The sequence below is a fragment of the Chiloscyllium plagiosum genome, unplaced genomic scaffold (assembly GCF_037043375.1).
Source record: "Chiloscyllium plagiosum isolate Xiang-an unplaced genomic scaffold, Cpla_swu_hap1 HiC_scaffold_14, whole genome shotgun sequence".
NCBI lineage: Eukaryota > Metazoa > Chordata > Chondrichthyes > Orectolobiformes > Hemiscylliidae > Chiloscyllium > Chiloscyllium plagiosum.
The window spans coordinates 58,890,416-58,910,693 of NW_028270152.1; the positions used below are offsets into that span (position 1 = coordinate 58,890,416).

The 20,278-nt window shown below is 41.5% G+C and overlaps 1 protein-coding gene across 13 annotated transcripts in view; it reads right to left on the minus strand.

Annotated features, from left to right (window-relative positions):
* Positions 1-20,278, minus strand: part of chl1b (cell adhesion molecule L1-like b) — a 900,313-nt gene that overhangs the window by 352,576 nt on the left and 527,459 nt on the right. For all 13 annotated transcript variants that reach the window (XM_087994484.1, XM_087994483.1, XM_087994485.1 and 10 more), the window contains one exon: positions 15,341-15,465. In XM_087994484.1, coding sequence (XP_087850610.1) covers positions 15,341-15,465 — 125 coding nt within the window. The remainder of the gene's footprint in view (positions 1-15,340; positions 15,466-20,278) is intronic.

A 20,278-nucleotide genomic window follows, 5' to 3' on the forward strand; every position in this document is an offset into this window, starting at 1 on the left:
ACTTAATCTCACAACAGAGACCCTCCATGAAACTCAACAAAAAATGACAGTTTGCCAAAAGATCGTAAAATTCAATCCTTGGACCTGTAAATGGCAAATCTGTAAACCTGTAAATTGAGCTTGTAGCATTGAACTGGCAGTGCTTTGATGGCATTTTGTTCCAAAAATGCCACCCGTGCCATGTAATATTTTCAAATACCTCACCAACAGCATGCAACATTATGCTTGGGAGATTCACTGCCACTAATTTTAATTTCTCGACACTAAGTCTAGGGCCTAAGTGGTCAAAGACAAACGACTGCAGTCAAAACTGAAGAGGTACTTGTCCTACAGGAAAAGATATTCTATTGCATGATTGCAACAGGTTCTATTTGTGCTACTGGTCAGACATGATTCCAAGGGACTCTCAGGAGCTGGACAAAATTCATTTGCTCCCTTTGCGCACTTGTTTAGAACTGAACTGTCTCAGCCTAAGGACATCAACAAATTAGGTGTAAGTCAATGTAAGATGAACATCAGTTGCTTCAAAACCATTCACTCATATAAAACTGCACATTTCCAATGGGAACCACGTAAAATGCCATTTAGATGAGGATGTTAGCACTACTCTTAGGAATATGCAACACATGCAGTACAGGTAGATACTGATATCAGCAAGTGTATAACTGATTTTATGCCAGTGCAGCTGTTTCTGAATACATCATTTCAGCTAACATCCTCACTAAACATCAAACATCTAGACATGTCTCAAACAGTAAGATAGAACCTCCCCAGTGTTATTTAAAGGAATCAAGATCATTTGTTTCAAAGAGAATGCATCAACAGGCGTTTGTTCCCAAGGGCAATCCTGCAGGGGAACAAGCTGCCACAGGAAATAGCCACAACCTGAAATCTTCAAACCCCAGAGAAGATTATTTCCATTTAAAGGTTTCACTATCTGGGCTGGCATCTCAACAGACCATTCTTGGTTTATCTCACGCTAACCAAATTAACATTCACAGAATAAACACATTGATCCATATGATGAAAGGAGTGTGATGCTTCTTTTTACGTGTTTGGATTCAAAACTTATGGCACGTGGATACTGCTCTGTATGTGTGAAGGGGTTTAGTTATTAATGAGGTCAGTCATTGTAGAATGATAATGTATCAGCATGTGTCAAAGAGCAGAAGACTGAAGGCATCTTGGGGTGTTGATTCTGTTGTGGTGTTTGCAAAAGGAAACAAAACAATATTAAGCATTAGCAACCAAATGCTTTTGGACTTAGTTCAAAAAAAGATCTAACTGAAGTTAGGTGCAAGCTTACGCTCTCCAAACAAAACAATTTTTTTTTCAAATCAATTAAGGGAATAAGTTACAAAGAGTGTAGTGCTGGAAAAACACAGCAGGTCAGGCAGCATCCAAGGAGCTGGAGAGTTGACATTTCGGGTATAAGCCCTTCATCAGGAATGTGGGGCTTATGCACAAAACGTCAACATTCCTGCTCCTCGGATGCTGCCTGACCAGCTGTGCTTTTCCAGCACCATACTCTTCAACTCTGCAGCCCTCACTCTCTGCAAGGGAATACGTTACCTTGGTGGAAGGATATCAGCTTGTGAAAGTTTGCAGACCAGGAGTGTCTGGTTAGAACTCTGCACTGATAATTCAAAGCTGAAAAGAGAGTCTAAGATCTCCTTTTGGTGAAAGATTAGAGAAAAATTAGAGAAAGATTTCACTGCTCACAGCCCTGGAACTGAAAGAAGATATAAAGTCAAACCAAAAGATTTAAATCAGGAAAATATAATTTCTCTGGATTTTGAATTCCTGTAAAATGGAGGTGTTTGGAATTGAAGAGTTTTGTTTAACTGGGTGTTTAAATTCATTTACACTATTTTATGTTTAGATAATTCAGTTTGTTTTATTTTATATTTCTTTTGTATAACAAACTTCTGTTTCTTGTTCAAACTCAATCTGCAACCTGGTCCATTTATATTTCAGTGAAAGCCACATTAACTGAAAAAAACCCACAAAAAATGAACTGCCAAGTCAGATTTCATTCTGAAATCCGTTTGTTCCTAATATAACTCTAGCTGCTACCATAACATCCAAAGCATAACTAAAGCAGAACCAGAAACTATTGTTTTGTACAAGCTATGAGTGAGTGCTGGATGCTTTGAAGAATGGGTTGAAGTGTTAAACTCTGCAGGAATCCAGTGGAGATGGTCTTAGCTGTGACAACAAAGCTCTGGATATTCTACGTTTTCTGTCATGGTGTGACAGCACCCTTAGGTTATAGCATGAGAGAAAGAGGAAGTGGAGACTTCAACTAAGTGATGAGCTCACAGACAGGGAATAAGGGAGAAAACCTCTCCGTAGGAGGCTCCTAGATGTACTTCAATCATCTCAGCACGGATTATCAACAGTTTGAAAGGTAGTACTGACAGAACTCTGCCAACTACAAAGTAAGACAAGGAATTGAAGGGTGGATCTGAATTTCTTTGCACCAGGATCCCTACAGGCTGGAGAAGGCCAAAATGCACAATGACCCAATTTGCTGCACTTTTTAAAATTGCACAAGAAGATTTATTGCCATCGTCTTCAATTAACAAGAAGGAAGCAGGCTCACTGCACACAAGTCTAGCTTTTCCTTAGGGGGGCAGGGGCTATCAACTGCACATTATGTAACTTTGCTGGCAGCACATCTCCGTGCTGAAATGTACTGGAACCAGAAAGGTTACTAACTCACTGATGCACAGTTTGCATGTGACTCAAAGCACATTTCGGAGGTGAGGAGCAGCCTCCCTGACAGCATTCTTTTCATTCATTCATGGGATGAGGGCATCGCTGGCTAGGCCAGTATTTATTGCTCATCCAGAATGAATCAACCACATTGCTGTGGATCTGGAGTCACATGCAGACCAGACCAAGTAAGGATGGTCATTTCCATGCTTGAAGGACATTAATGAACCTGATGGGCTTTCTGACAATTGCCAGTGGTTTCATGATCATCATTAGCCTCTTATTCCCAGATTGTTATTGAATTCTAGTTCACCATCTCCCATGGCAGGATTCAAACCCAGGTCCCCACAACATTACCCAGGTCTCTGGATTAACACCCCAGTGATAATACCATTGAGGCATTGCCTCTTCTGGTTCAATGAAGAGTTCTGGGTGGGTGGGGTATGGAAGTGCGAAGAGCAGCAGCAGGCATACCGAAAACGAGGGATTAACTTGGTGAAGCTATAAAACGGGACTATTTGCGTGCCAAACAGCATGAAGTAGCAAGCGCGATGCAGAGCAAAGCAATCCCACAACCAATGGATCAGATCAATTGGTGGATGTGCAGTCCGGTCACATCCACTCCTGAATGCTGGTGGGCAATCAAGTAGTGTCCCAAACATCCCCCACCACAATGATGGAAAAGCCCAGCAGATCAGTGCAAAATACAAAGCAGACATATTTGTAACAATCTTCAGTCAGAAGCACCAAGTGGATAATTCACTTTGACCTTGTCCAGGGGTCCCCAGCATCACAGTCACATGTCTTCAGCCAACTCAATTTACTCCACTGTATATCAAATAATGGATGGAGTGACTGGACACTGGGAAGATTATGGGCTGTGGCAACATTCCAACAGTAGTAGTGAAGGCTTGTGCTCCAGAACTTATCACACCCCTACCAACACTGGTGTCTATCCGACAATGCAGAAAATTGCCCAGGTAGGTCCTGTACACAAAAAAGCAGGACAAATGCAAGCTGGTCAATTACCATCAGTCTATTCTCAATCATCAGTAAGGAGATGGAAATTGCTGGAAAAACTCAGCAGTCGTGGCAGTGTCTGTGGAGAGAAAGCAAAGTTACTCTTTAGAGTCAAGTGACCCTTCTTCAGAACTGATTGTAGCTAGTTCTGAAGAAGGGTCACTGGACCAAAATGCTAATTCTACTTTCCATCCACAGATGCTGCCTGATCTACTGTGTTTTTCCAGTAATTTCTGATTTTGTTTATTATTTCCAGCATTCACTGGTTTTTGTTAAGTAATGGAAGGTGTCATCAACAGTACTATCAAGCAGCACCTGCTCAGTGATGGCCAGTCTGGGTTCCACCAGCGTCGCAAAGCTCCTGATCTCATTACAACCTTGCACTAAAGGGTTGAGGTGACAGTGGTGTTATTTGACGGAGGTTAGTCATCTCAACTCCAGGACATCTCAGCAGGAGGTCCTGAGGGGACTGTCATAGGCCCAACCATCTTCAGCTGCTTCATCAATGACCTTCCCTCCATCATAAGGTCAGAAGTGGACATGTTCATTGATAATTGCACAACGTTCCAGCACCAGCCACAATTCCTGTGATACTGAAACAGTCCATGTTCAAGTTATAAAGATCTGGACAGTATCCAGGCTTGGGCTGACAAATGGCAAATTTGCACTACACAAATGCTAGGCAATGAGCATCTCTAACAGGAGAGAATTTAACCCTTGCCTGTGGACATTCAATGGCAATACCATCACAGAATCCCCCAGTGTCAACATCCTGGATGGTACCATTGGACTTGCCATATCCATACAGTGACTATAACAGTAAATCAGAGGCTAGGAATACTGCAGTGACTCACCTCCTGACTCCCCAGAGTCTGTGCATTATCTAACAGACATCAATCAGGGTATGATGGAATACTCCTATTATATATTACATTTATTTGTAGCTCAAACAGCACCCAAGAAGCTTGATACTATCCAGGACAAAACAATTTGCTTGTTTAGCACCATGTCCATAAACATCCATTCCTTCCTCCACTGGTGTTCAGTAACAACAATTTATACAATTTCAAAGAAATCTAGAGAAAGTCACAAGACTCTTTACACAGCACCCACCAAACCCATGACGACTTCCATTTCAAAGGTCAGTGGCAGCAGATGCATTGCACCTCCACTACCTGCAAGTTCCCCTCCAAACCATTCACTATTCTGACTTGGAAAAATATCATCATTCCTTCTGTGTTCCAATGGCAGCGTTGGTTTACGAATAGCACATAGACTGCAGAAAGGGTTTCTCGAAGGGCAACTCAAGAGTAACTAGAGACGAGTGATAAATGCTGGCCCAGCCAGCAACACAGACATCTCTTTAATAAATAAAAAAGTTTTGAAAGGATCATCCTGCAGTAATCCATTATTTTCCTTACCTCTCAGCCACCAAATCAAACCAGAGGTTGGTTGCATGATTGCTTAGGACTATCTGTTTCTGACCTGTTTCATGGCTTCATTTCATAACTTAATCACATGTAGCCAACATGTCTCCTTGCAAGCCATGCTGCCTAAACAACTATAATTGAGCAGACCATAAATTGCTGCATTGACATGTTTGTTATTGGGACTGTTCAAGCGGAGCCCTCAAATACTTGTGTGTCCTGATTCAGCCTGCTGCACCAACCATAAATTGACCATGATGAAGGTGCAGTGCTTGCCAATATGACTTCATCAGGAATCTCAGAAAGAAGAGAGAGAGAGATAATGTGAAAGAGGAGGAGGAATGAAGGAGGGAGAAGGCACATCGATAGTCTAGATGGGCTGTCAATGAGCACCACATTTGACTCTGGTTGCTATAAACGTAATGCCAGAACCTCATTGTATACAATCAAACAATGTATCATGCCTCTGTTATAGATCATCAGAGCTTTCTCTTGTCCACAATGCTCAGATGACATCCACTGCAAAATACCAATTTTACTTCACAGAACATTTACAATTCCAGTCACAAATCAACTGGTCATGCTGATGCATTCCCTAAGCACCTGTCTTGTGGATGCTTTTGTCACTGGTATAGTGTTCTTATGCAGTCATATTCTGGCATAACGGCATGATGACATAGGAACCACACAAATATTTTTCGTAACTTCATCTGAATAGCCCACATCTGAAACATGTACTCCTACAGTGCACTGCACAATCCTTGCCATGGTTGCAGCATGCAACAAATGCTACCTCAGCAAAGGAACCAAAATTCTAAGAGGGTGGAATCAATTATGACAGCCTGCACCACTTACACTACTGTAACTCTGAAGCAGGAAGTGGACCGTGGATGCAATATTTGTTGAAGAACTTCCAGCAGTTGATTCCGACCCAAGACATATGAATGGCACAACGTGGAAGAAACTTGACTCATTTTTTTTCAGACATTGAATGGAGGCCTTGTTGAGGCGGTGCTGAGGAGGAAACACACCTTGCATCCCCAACCTCCAGACAACTCTGAAAATGCTGTGGATATAGACAGCCATAGCATTTATTGCCAGTGCTCAAACCCTATGAAGATTGACCTTCATATGACCTTCAATGAACTACCAAATACGGTCAATTAATTGATCTACAAATGCCTTATTCCATCAATGCTAACATTAGCTTCAGTATACCCAGTGCCTATCCACTAGTGTTCTTGATTTGTGCTCATATCAGGGTCATATGTTGCTCCACACCCTCACAGACGTAGTGCTGCTGTGAGCCTCAGATCCACAATTCCTCAACAGCACATAGTGCCAGCTTTTCAACCACAACAATTCAAACACAATAACTGCACCAGGCAAACAGGTTGATATCCAACAACATCCACAAACTCTGCCATAGGCAACAGAGAAGCACTACATAGGAGCACTATAACAGGCAAAAGCACACAGAAATAGGAAACATAGAACTAACATGCAAACCTAAGGAGATTCACAAGGGTGTACCTTCTGTGTGCAATATACCATAATTCAGCTCGTAAATTTGATTTTGGATGTTTAAGTTTGCAGTGGTGTTTGTTTTTGCCATGTGACCAAATGCATCCAAAATGATCGGTGACAAATGGAAGGTAAGGTGCATGGAATTTATGGTGCACTTATGAATGGAAAACAGAGTGTTTATTAATATCAATATACAATATTAATATCACAGTTAGATGAGATTATCACAGACTGCCTCCTCTCTTTCTCTTCCATTTCCTCTTTCTCCTTGTTTGCCTGCAGCTCAGTGGTTGGTATGTGGTTGGTGATTGAAATAGTGCTCTCATGGTGATAATTTTGGCACTTCTTCTGATGAGTCCTGCATGGATAATCCAGAATGGTTCTCAGCCAAAGTGGCAATTGTACTGTTTTGGTCTGCCAAAGGTAGACACAGAGATGGCACCATTGTTTTATTTGCTTGTATGCTGCTCACATTGTAATGAAAAGCCTTTCTTATAAGCAGAATTCTGTGAATATGGCATCATTGTATTGTTCAAGGATACAAAGATACACTAGTTGTGTGGTGACATTCAATTCCATCCTCTGATTGCAAGATTTTTCATCATTCTCTTGGGTCAGCTGGAGATGGGGGAGGTGGGGGTTACTGAAATGCAGTTTCAATCATTGGAGAAAGAGATACAGAGAGGGGCAGAGGCAGACTCCGAAGTTAGAAATACTGAGTTTTAGCTATACTGCGGGGAAAGCAACTGAATCTGTGTAATTGGACCAGGCAAGTTTTTTTTTTAATCGATTCACAGGATGAGGGCATCGCTGGCTTGGCAGCATTTATTGCCCATCCCTAATTGCCCAGAGGGCAGTTAAGAGTAAACCACATTGCTGTGGGTCTTGAGTCACCTGTAGTCCAGACCAGGTAAGGATGCCAGCTTCCTTCCCTGAAGGACATTAGTGATCCAGATGGGTTTTTCGAACAATTGACAATGGATTAGACTCTTAGAGTCATAGAGATGTACAGCATGGAAACAGACCCTTCGGTCCAACCCGTCCATGCCGACCAGATATCCCAACCCAATCTAGTCCCACCTGCCAGAATCCAGCCCATATCGCTCCAAACCCTTTCTATTCTTATACCCATCCAAATGCCTCTTGAATGTTGCAATTGTATCAGCCTCCACCACATCCTCTGGCAGCTCATTCCATACACGTACCACCCTCTGCGTGAAAACGTTGCCCGTTAGGTCTCTTTTATATCTTTCCCCTCTCACCCTAAACCTATGCCCTCTAGTTTTGGACTCCCTGACCCCAGGGAAAAGACTTTGCCTATTTATCCTATCCATGCCCCTCATAATTAATTCTAGATTTTTAAATTTAAAAACAAAATGCCACTGGCAGGATTTGAATCCCCAGAACATTACCTGGGTCTTTGGATTGACAGCCCAGTGATAACACCACTAGGACATCACCTTCTCATTAAGCAGTTGAATAGCTCTGTCCAACTGGGGCTCAGGGAAAAGCAGGAAGAAAGATTGAGCTTGATGAAGCTGATTTCCGTGGGGCTGGGAAGAAGCCTGAGACCATCAATTCTGCAGTGCAGCTGAGAGGATGAGGGGTGAGAAATCCACAAGTGGCACTTGTTTTCTGGAACTGAGCAAGATTAGAGCTCAGGTAAAACCCTGTGACACATCTGGCTCACTGACATGCACTGCCAGCAAAGAGCTACAGTTCTGCTTGTGAATCAGGATATTGCAGCATTTTTGGAGTCCAGGGGAGTATAAACCCAGGACAGGACGGTGATTAATCAGAACAGGAGCAGTCTTTAATACAGTCCATGACAGATCAGCTCTTGGGAGGCGTTTCAAGGCTAGATCGATGTAAGTGAAGAATTGTGAACTCTTGTGAAATTTGATTAAATCTTGTGTCATAAATGTCTGGGGGAAAGCTGAGAAATCCATGGATTCTGTCTTCATCATTTTTGCTATTTGATGTACTGTGTATATCAATCTCAGTATATTACTCTTGTTTACCATAAATTAATTTCTGGATATTGGAAATAAGTCATATATGCAGTATGGATTGTATTACTGTTCTGTTTATTGTTGTTTCATCAAAACTGTAGAATCTTCCAGCTTTATCATCTCAGTAAGATGCATAGAATTCCCAATTTGGAGGGAAAGGGGAGATGAGAAATTATAGACCAGTCAGCCTGGTCTTAGTCATTGCAAAGATTGTAGAGTCCATTATTAAGGATAAGAATGTGGAAAACTTCGTAAAATAAGGCAGAGTCAGTACAGCTTCAGCAAGGGGCGTTCACGCCTAACAAATCTGTCTTTGAGAGTTAATGAGCAGGTTACACAAAGGAGACCCAATGGTCATGATTTATTTCAATTTTCAGAAGGTCTTTGACAAGGTGCTGCGCAACAGGCTGTTCAATAAGGTAGGATTCCATGGTGTTATGGGCAAGGTATTGGCATAGATAGAGGATTGGCTAACTGGCAGACACAGATAGTGGGTATAAAAGCAACTCTTTCAAGATTGCAACTGGTGACTAGTCGACAAGAGTCAGCATTGGGACAATAACTATTCACATCATACATTAACAATCTCTATGAAGGAACTGAGGGCATTGTTGCTAAGTTTCCAGATGCCACAAAGACAGGTGGAGGCACAGGTAGTGTTGAGGAAGCAGGGGGGCTGCAGGAGGACTCGGACAGGCCAGGAGAGTGGGCAAAGTAGTAGTAGATGGAATACAACATGGGAAAGTGTGAGCTTATGCACTTTGGTAGGAAGAATAGAGGCATAGACTATTTTCTAATTGGGAAAAGGCTTTGGAAGTCTGAAGCACAAAGGTATTTGGGAGTCCTAGTTCAGGAATCTCTTCAGGTTAACATGCAGGTTCAGTTGGCAGTTCAGGAAGCAAATGCAATGTTAGCATTCATTTTAAGGGAACTGCGCAGAGATCCACGGCTGAGGCCTCCTCTGGGAGTCCAGAGGAAGGTTAAGGAATGATCCCAGGAATAAAAGGCTTATCAGATGAGGAATGGTTGAGGACTCTGCGTCCATACTTGATGGAGTTTAGAAAGATGAGGGAGATCTCAGTGAAACATGCAGATCACTGAGAAGCCTGAAAAGAATGGATGTGGAGAAAATGTTTTCCCATAGGAGAAACCAGGACTTGAGGACATGGCCTTGAAATTAAAGGATGACACTATAAAATTGAGATGATGAGGGCAGTGAATCTATGGAACTAATTGCTGCAGAAGGCTGTGGAGGCCTTATCATTGACTGCATTTAAGACAGACTAGGTTCTTAATTAGGAGAAAGTGAGGTCTGCAGGTGCTGGAGATCAGAGCTGAAAATGTGTTGCTGGAAAAGCGCAGCAGGTCAGGCAGCATCCAGGGAACAGGAGAATTGACGTTTCGGGCATAAGCCCTTCTTCAGGAATCGGGCATAAGCCCATTCCTGAAGAAGGGCTCATGCCCGAAACGTCAATTCTCCTGTTCCCTGGATGCTGCCTGACCTGCTGCACTTTTCCAGCAACACATTTTCAGCTAGGTTCTTAATTAGTAAGGGAATCAAGGGTTACGGGAAAAAAGTAGAAGAAAGAGATTGAGAAAACATGTCAAATATGATCAAATGGCAGAGCAGACCTAATGGGCCAAAAGGCTTAATTCTGCTCCTATGTCTATGGTCTGTCAGTAGTAAAGGTTGTTGTTTCATCAGGAGATTGTAACATAATTTGTTGGTCTAATTGGAGATCATCAGAATCAAGGTGACCACCTGGTCTGTAGGTTTCTATTTTGCTCCTTGGAGTTATCAGCTACGGTGTCAGTGATTGCACTTCTCCCCGACCAGTCGCCTTTTGGTTTGCTGCAGTGATCCAAAGCAGCTGACAATGGAAACTCAGACAAAATACAGACATTGCGACTGTCAGGATACTGGGCATTGACCTGAATGATTCTCTGCACATGACTACACACTAGTTGGATCTCCAGGAAGCTGGATGTACAAGATTACCATCTGATGCATGGAAAATAACAAACTTGCAGACAATCAATGGCACGTTACTACATGCAGAAGCTGGTATTTTCACAAAACCACATGCTTTTTCCAGCAGCTGCTTTTGAGTAAGAGGAAATGAAATGCAGTCATCTCTTTTTGAACAGACCGCATCAGTGACTTTCCTTATTCAACAGTAAACTCTGAAAGCATGCAAATATTTCAAACTACGGCTTGGAATAAGGTTGATGCAAAGCCTTCATCTCCACAGTCTCCCTTCCAGCAACTGACAATGCCGATCTCATCACATTTGCACCAAATAACAATGAGGACATCATTAATGAAATTGACCAGTGAGACATTTCTTGTCTCTGAGTCTAAGCAACAAGCAATGTCCTTGAATACAGTGGACAATTCTATTCACCTGCCCACCGCCTTTCTCCACCTCCCCATACCCCTCTTCCAGCAGCATGCCCTGCCCTTCGTGGTTTCTGCCCCATTCACCCAGTCATGCTGCAGTCCAAGGGAAACGTCTTGTTTGGGAGAACTAGCTTCTGCAAAATTCCTGAATTCAGCAAGTGACTTTGCAAACCTGCCATGCCACTGATTACAAACTGTTACAACTTGAAACAATTAAACACTAATCATTGAGAGAATTATAGAAGCAACTAGAAAAACCCCAGCAATAACCAGCCTCATTGCACAACCTATTTTAGTAACACTCCTAAACACTTCTGTTGTGAAGCATATGTTCTGCCAAATGTGGCTAAGAAAGGGCATTAGCAGGAGCACTTAAGTGCAAAACAACCACATGAAGAGATCTGTTTACTTCTAGTGGATGCTAACTGCTATGCCCTCACTTATATTGACATCAGTGTGGCTCACAACACGAAGTGTGCACATTGACCACATTTTGAGTCTCTAATTCACCTCCAAAGTGGGCATTAACGAAGTTTGTTGAGATTTTCAACTGACTTAGTGGCAATTGTATGGACATATGTAGACATGAAAGTTTAAGAGTATTCACAAAATATTACTTTTAATTCAACTGTGGAAGTACAACTTGAACATACACATTTCATCAAATAAACTATTGAACTGATACCGGGAAATACATCATCACACAAACACCACTAAACATACAGATAAATTGTTCAGATAGAAGAGACAAAGCAAAACTTCAATGTATTTTAAGTAACAATTTGATGCTGGAATGGGGTGGTGCCAGGATTGTCTTGAATGGTTGAATTTAGATAGCTTATAATACCATTATTGATTGCAATTATCTGGTGACATTGTGCAAAACAGGGAATAGCAGATTCCACAGTTTCCAATGAATTTGCTAGAATAGTGTTAAGTACAAAACACAAAGGTATTCTAATTTTGTAGCTTGTTACACTGCTAGCATAACATGAAACTTCATGTCCAACTAAATCTGGTTGGCACTGAAGGACAATCATTTAAACCATTTGCTGTGAATGAGGGAGCAGTCTTCCCTGGGCAGGCAATCTTCTTCTATTATTCAGACTGTTTAACATTGTGAGCATCAACAGTAAAAGGTCTTGATGAAAATGGAATAAAACCCTGAGCACTAACTTGTCAGAGGTCAAAATAAAATAATTTATTTCAGGGTTCAGATGACATCAATAAGCCATTTGAAATTCATTCAAGTAATGCATGTTATCATCGTAACCCCTCAAATGTATAGGTTTGCTAAACACAGTTGTACATGTGGAATCCGACAGTGAGTTTGAACGACAACATAAACTGGGGTTCAAATTCAGTTCAAATGCTGCCTTAACTGCTTTGAGGGCTTGCTTCTCTCTATGATTCAATATATCCCTGACAGACTGAACAACAATTTATAATTTCACTGCTCGCCAGAGTGATAATTCCACCCAAGGAGAAATAAAAATAATAATAAATATGGTTGACAGATAGTAAAACACTCCAGAATTAATTGAAAGGCCATGTTAGAAAGTAGGCTGCCAGGGAATACTTCACCTATGATAGGTTGCAGGCCTTTTCCCACTCATGCAGAAGAACAGCATCAGTCACCTGCATCTGGAGTGCTCATGAATCACTAGCCATTCGTGCTGTAAAAGTCACACCAGAATGGCACCACTACCAACTTAGGCATCTTGCACCAACACTCAAAAATTGAATTAAGTGGCATTTTATGAAATCTGACTGATTAATTGAAGGATACTTCAATATTTGTCTTTAAACTATCAGTTGATGAGTAAAGCAAACGCATTTCCCTCTACATAGACTCTCCTGCCCCCTTTCTGCAGAATAGCAGCTCATAATTTACTCTAAGTCTCAGAAACCGTCTAGTGCTTCACCCAAAAGTCCATCATTTACTTTTGAGTCTAGTTAGTGAATATTAGAAGAAGATTGCCTGTCGAGGAAAGATAACAGATCAAAGTCAAAAATAAAATGATTTATATTCCATGCTCATTGGCATTTACTAACCACATACAATCACTTAACATTTACACTGCTTATTAACAGTGAACAGTGTTTTCTATGAGAGTAAAGTTTGGCACAATTGAAAGCATCATATCAAACTGTGACACAGGCTTTGAAAATTGCGCTTATTCATCTTATTTTGTTCAACAATAATTTTACAGTCATTTTTTGAAAAAAAGCTTGAGCACAAGATTCACTATTTTAATCTATGTTCCCTTTTAAGTGTCAAAAAGGTGTACAATAATGTTACAGTCAAATTTCAGAAAAATAACATTTGTTAATAGGCTCCTTGAAAGCTCAGTGCATTCATTCAGTGAGTAAGTTAACCATACAGCAAGATGAGTTGCAAAGCCAATTCCCCAAAAAGTGTTTCATTGTGTCAATTTTGTTCAATTTTGAAACATGTTTACTTCTGACACAGAATGTGCATTAAAAAAAAACTCCTTTACTCTGGCTAAGCAGCATTGTTTTCCTACTTCACTCGCTCTCTGACACACTGATGTTTTAATTGGCCATCACTTTATCCACCTATGAGTTTTTTTCTACTTACTGCATACAAAATCCAGTTCTTTGACTCATACTCTGTCCCTCTTCTCTCTCTCTCTCTTTCTTTTTCTCTCTCTCTCTCTCTCGTCTCTCCTCATCCCTTTCTCCTCTCATCTTGGCAGCCCCGTTTGCTTTCAATCCCACAATCTTTCCCTACTCTCAACAGAAAGCAGGTCGGGTCTAGAAAATGATCATTTCGATTGGGGCTGAAATATGGTTCATTTTGTGGTCGAATCCACTTTAACCTCCACCATTGATTTCTGGCATGAAGTATTGCACTTGTTTAGACATTGTTTGAGTGTTTATACTTTTTAAAGAAATGGTTTACTTTTGTTCCTGGAACTTTCTAGGACAGTTAACTCTGCAACCTTTAATTCTGTTTTTCTTTCTAGACCCACTGAATTTCTCCAGCATTCTCTGATTTTATACATAGTCAGGTTATGCTATACTGACAGTAATTTCATTGAAGACCACTAAAGCAGGTGCTTATATTGCTAGAATAGTTACGATATGGGATTTTACAAAAACAAAAAGGCAATTGGTACAGCATGCAATTGATCATTTGGTGACCTATTTAGATTGTTCTACAGGTAGGTTTACGTCAGATCCAACAGAGGCTGAATATTTTCTTCCCATCCTGGTGGATAGCTTCTTGCTGTTGTTCCAGGCAGCAGACCTTGACAGCAGCAAGGATTTTCTGGTCGCTCACCTCATCATAACTAAAGACAGGCACGTTCAACACGCAGCAGGGTCAGCACATGACTGACCGTCAAGACAGCTGAAATTCCAACTCAAGCAAATTTGATGACAAAGCTGTTCAAGACCCTTTTGGAATTTACATTTCATCCAATGCTTATATAAGGTACATCGAATCACTACAGTGTGGAAACAGGGCCTTCGGCCCAACAACTCTACACCGACCCTATGAAGAGTAACCCAGACTCATTCCTCCTACCCTATATTTACCCCGACTAACTTACATTTTGGGCAATTTAGCATGGCCAATTCACCTAACCTACATATCTCTGAATTGTGGGAGGAAACCAGAGCACCAGAGTAAACCCATACAGATACACGGAGAATGTGCAAACTTCATACAGTCATCCAAGGTTGGAATCATACCTGGGTCCCTGGCGCTGTGAGGCAGCAGTGCTAACCACTGAGCCACTGTGGCACCTTTTGAGTACTTGGGGAAAACCACAGCAATCCTGCAGAAAATCACTGGGCACGATGGTACCTAAATCCGCCAACTGGAGTTAATTATCATCACAAAATAAAGCAATTAGGAACAGCTATTTGGGTGAGAACATGCCCTGTATAATATTGCAAAATACACTCGGAATTTAGCATGAACAGCTTATCAACTGATTGCAGATCAATGACACTGCTTTTACAACTTCTAAAGAATGAAAATCATTCTTTTTCTTTTGCCTTACTTCCCCCTAAAATACCTTTGCTTCTGCTAATTTGAGACAACTATCAAAAGGTAGCACTTTAAATTATCTGACAATAATCAGAACTGACATCTCACCACGCATGGTAAGTTGGATGAGTACACATTTAGATCCATCAGAGTTAGCTATTAGCCTTTCAATACGTGCTCTGAACAAAAGAATGTGTAGCACAGGAAAACTTACCAAGGACAACAAGTTGTGCTTCTGCTGTAGCCACGTCCAGGGAGGTTCTTGCCACACAAGTGTATGTCCCTTCATCGTCTTCATTTACATCATTAATTTGAAGGATACTGCCATCCATTACTATTCTAAAGGATAACAAAATTACAGATGGTAAGCAACTTAGTTGAAGTTAATTTCATTTTCATGATTCTTTATATTAAAAGACACCTATCAACAACTGCAGACACTCTAACATTCTTTATCACAGGAAGTTTATTGCCCCTATCTGGTGTGGCCTCCATGTGAATCCAGACCCATGGGAATTATGATCTTAAATGCCTTCTGAAATGGCCGACAAAGCCAATCAATGGCATTAAAAGACTACAAAAATGTCAAAGAGCAATAAAACTGGGTGAATTGTGGTTTTAAGCTGGTCACTTGAAAAGGCAACAACACAATCGTTCCTGCTGACCCTGTAAAGTCCTCCCTATTTACACTTATTGCCTTGTGCCAACACTGGAAGAGCTGTGCCACAGTCTAGTGAAGCAACAGCTCAATATAATCATTCTCATGTCATCAAACTTGACAGGCAGTATCACAGTTATCACCATCATCTTCCCTGGATAGCTTGTGACCTACCAGATGTGGCAGAACAGTGGTGTATAATTTGGAGGGAGTTGCCTTGGGAATCCTCAATATTAAATCCAAATCATATAAAGTCTCAGAGCATGACAAGGAAGCCTCCTATTTAGCATCTATTGCCACCTTAGAGTCACACAGTTGTACAGCATAGACCCTTCAGTCCAATTCTTGGCTTATGAATCAGTAATACATGGTGAACAGCAATTTCAAGAAGTACTGAGGATGAAAAGGGAACAGGATATAATCTGGGTGGAGGACTTGAATGCCTATCAACAAAAGTCACTCAGTAGTACCATGACTCAATGAGCTTGTCATATCCAAAAGGATGCAATTGCCAAACTGGAACTCTGGCAGGTGGTGAAGAAATTAACAAGGGGAAAAACAGGCCATAATCACCATAAAGTCCTTATAGAGACAATGTCCCTTCTCTAGTGTGACAATGCCCTCCATCATATTGCTTTGCACTACCATCATTTTCAATGGGATCAATTTCAAGCAGATCTAAAACTCAAAGTTAGCCATCCATGAGGCACTGTTGGTTATCAGGAGCGACAATTATATTCAACCACAACCTGTAACCCAATGGTCTGCATATTTCCTAGTCCACCATTACCATCAAGCTGGAGAATCAATCCTGTTTCAATGAATAGTACAGGATACATAAAAATAAGGTGTCAGTCTGGTGAATCTATAATCCAGGATTACTTGCATGCCAGACAATGGAAGTAGCATGCAACAGGCCAAGCTAAACAATTCCACAACTAACAAATCAAATTCAAACACATCTAGTCATTCATGTTGATAGGAAATTAAACAACTCACTGGAGGTGGAGGCTCTAAACATATCCTCATCCTCGATCAAAGAACAAAGAACAAAGAAAGTTTACAGCCCAGGAACAGGCCCTTTGGCCCTCCAAGCCTGAGCCGATCCAAATCTACTGTCTAAACCTGTTGCCCAATTCCTAAGTATCTGTATCCCTCTGCTCCCACCTACTCATGCATCTGTCCAGACACATCTTAAATGAATCTACCATACCTGCCTCTACCACCTCTGCTGGCAACACGTTCCAGATACCCACCACCCTCTGTGTAAAGTACTTGCCGCGTGTATCCCCCTTAAACATTTCACCTCTCACCTTGAAAGCATGACCTCTCATTATTGAATCCTTCACCCTGGGAAAAAGCTTATCTCTATCTGCCCTGTCTATATCCTTCATGATTTTGTAAACCTCAATCAGATCCCCCCTCAATCTCCTTTTTTCTTATGAAAACAAACCTAACCTACTTAACCTCTCTTTATAGCTAGCACCTTCCATACCAGGCAACATCCTCGTAAACCTTCTCTGCATGCTCTCCAAAGCATCCACATCCTTTTGTTAATGTAGCGACCAGAACTGTACACAGTATTCTAAATATGGCTGAACCAATGTCTTGTACAATTTTAACATGACCTGCCAGCTGTTAAACTCAATACCCCATTCGATGAAGGCAAGCATACTATATGTTTTCTAGACCACTCTATCCGCCTGTGCAGCAACCTTCAGGTACAATTGACCTGTTCTTCCAGATCTCTCTGCTCATCAACTTTTCCCAAGGCTATTCCTTTTACAGTATAATTCACTCTAGAATTAGACTTGCCTAAATGCATCCCCTCACATTTGGCTGGATTGAATTCCACTTTTCCGTCCAACTCTCCAGTCTATCTATATTCTCCTGTATTCTCTGTAGTCCTTTATGCTTTCTGCCACTCCACCATTCTTTGTGTCATCTGCAAACTTCCTGCTCATACCAACAGTGCCCTCTTCCAGATCATTTATGTATATTACAAACAACAGTGGCCCCAATACTGACCCCTGTGGAACACCACTGGTCACCTTTCTCCATTTTGAGAAACTCCCTTTAACTACTACTCTGTCTCCTGTTGCTCAACCAGTTCTTTATCCACCTAACTAGAACACACTGCATACCATGTGACTTCACTTTCTCTATTAGTTTACCATGGGGAACCTTATCAAACACCTTACTAAAATCCATGTATATGACATCAACAGCCCTTCCTTCATCTATCAAATTGGTCACTTCCTCAAAGAGCTCTATTAAATTGGTAAGGCACGATCTCCACCGCACAAAACCATGTTGCCTAACACTGATAAGCCCATTCTTTTATAAATATAAATAGATCCTATCCCTCAGTACCTTTTCCAGCAACTTTCCCACCAGTGATGACAGGCTCACTGGTCTGTAGTTACCCGGAATATCCATATTACCGTTCTTGTACGGGGGGACAACATGAGCAACCTTCCAGTCCTCCGGCACCTTTTAAGGATGCCACAAAGATATCTGTCAGGGCCCCAGCTATTTCCTTTCTTGCCTCCCTCAGCAACCTGGGATAGATCCCATCTGGTCCTGAGGATTTGTCCACCTTAATAACCTCTAGCCTACCCAACACATCTTATGTCAACGTGATCCAGACTAATCAAACTTCTATCTCTAATCTCAACATTCATCCCGTTCCTCTCCTCAGTGAACAATGATACAAATTAATCATTCAGAATATAATCCATTCTCTCATGTTCGACACACAGCCTTCCTTCATTATCCTTTAGTGGACCAATCCTTTCTCTAGTTACCCTCTTGCTTCTTATATAAGAACAAAATGATTTGGGGTTCTCCTTAATTCTGCTCGCTAAAATTATTTCATGACCCCTTTTAGCCTGCTTGATCCCTCATTCAAGACTGGTCCGACTCTTCTGATATTCCTCCTGGACCCATTCTGTTCTTAGCTGCCTGGACCTTATGTACACTTCCCTTTACCTCTTGGCTAGTCATACGATTTCTCCTGCCATCCACGGTTCACGAACCTTGCCTTTCCTATCCTTTGCCTTCAATGGGACATGCCTATCCTGCACTATCTTTGAAAGCGTCCCATATCAAATGTGGACTTCCCTTCAAATAGCTGTGTCCAATCCACATTTCTCAGCTCCTGCCTAATTTTGATATAATTGGCCTTGGCCCAGTTTAGCACTCTTCCCTTAGGACCACTCTCAGCTTTGTCTATGAGTACTCTAAAACTTAGAGAATTGTGGTCACTCATGAGAGAATCCAGCATATCTGTGCTAAAGACAAGGCTGAACTATTTGGAAACATCATTAGCCTCAAGTGTCAAGTGGGAACCCACCTCAGCCTCCTCCAGACGCCCCCAGCATCACAGATCTTTATTCAATTCAAACCATATGATGTCAAAATATTGCTTAAGGCAATGTGTATTGCAAAGGTTTAGGGCTCAGAAAAAAGTCAAATACAACTAAAAACCTACGCTCCAGAACTGGCTGTGAACTTTAAGCCATTCCAGTATTCCAGTACAGCTACAACACTGGCATCTACTTGCAACGCAAAAACAAGATGCCCAGCTATGTCCTGTCCACAAAACACAGAACAAATTCAACCCAGCCCATTACTGGCCCATCTATTTACTCTCCATCATCAGTAAAGTGATGGAAGTAGTTGTTGACAGTCAAATCAAGCAGTGCACAGTCAGAAATTCATGGGGCTTGTTTAGTTTGGGTTTCACCAAAGCATTCAGTTCCTGAATTCATCACAATTTTAGTCCAAGCATGCAATAAAGAGCTGAACTCAAGAGACGAGGTGAGCTTGACTGCTGTTGGGTGGCAACACACAAGAATGAATCACATCTAACACAAACGAAGATGGCTGTTGTTGCAGGTTAATGATCTTAGCTCCACGACAGTGAGTGAATTTCTTGGGGTGCTGTCTGAGGACCAACCATATCCAAATCCATCAATAGAGATGAGGCTGATTCACAAAGGAGAAAGACATTGTAGCTGGAGATTTCAGTTGCGATGGTGAGATTTTAGAACATGTTAAGATTAATAAGGAGGCGATATTAGATGTAATGGGCATTACAGTGCATAAATCTATAGCACATGATAAGATGTATCCCAGGCTATTATGGGAGGCAAGGGAGGAGATTGTTGGGGCCCTGGTGGGGATATTTAATACTTCACTGGCCACAGGTGAAGAGCCAGTTGACTGGAGGATAGTTAATGTGGTCCCTTTGTTCAAGAAGGGCAGTAGGGATAGGCCAGATAAATACAGACCAGATAGTCTGACATCAGTGGTCTGGAAACAATTAGAAATAATCCTGAAAGACGGGATTAACCAATAGTTGGAAAGACAGGAATTGATCAGAGATAAAAACGAGGTAAAAATAATGACTGCAGATGCTGGAAACCAGATTCTGGATTAGTGGTGCTGGAAGAGCACAGCAGTTCAGGCAGCATTCAAGGAGCTTCGAAA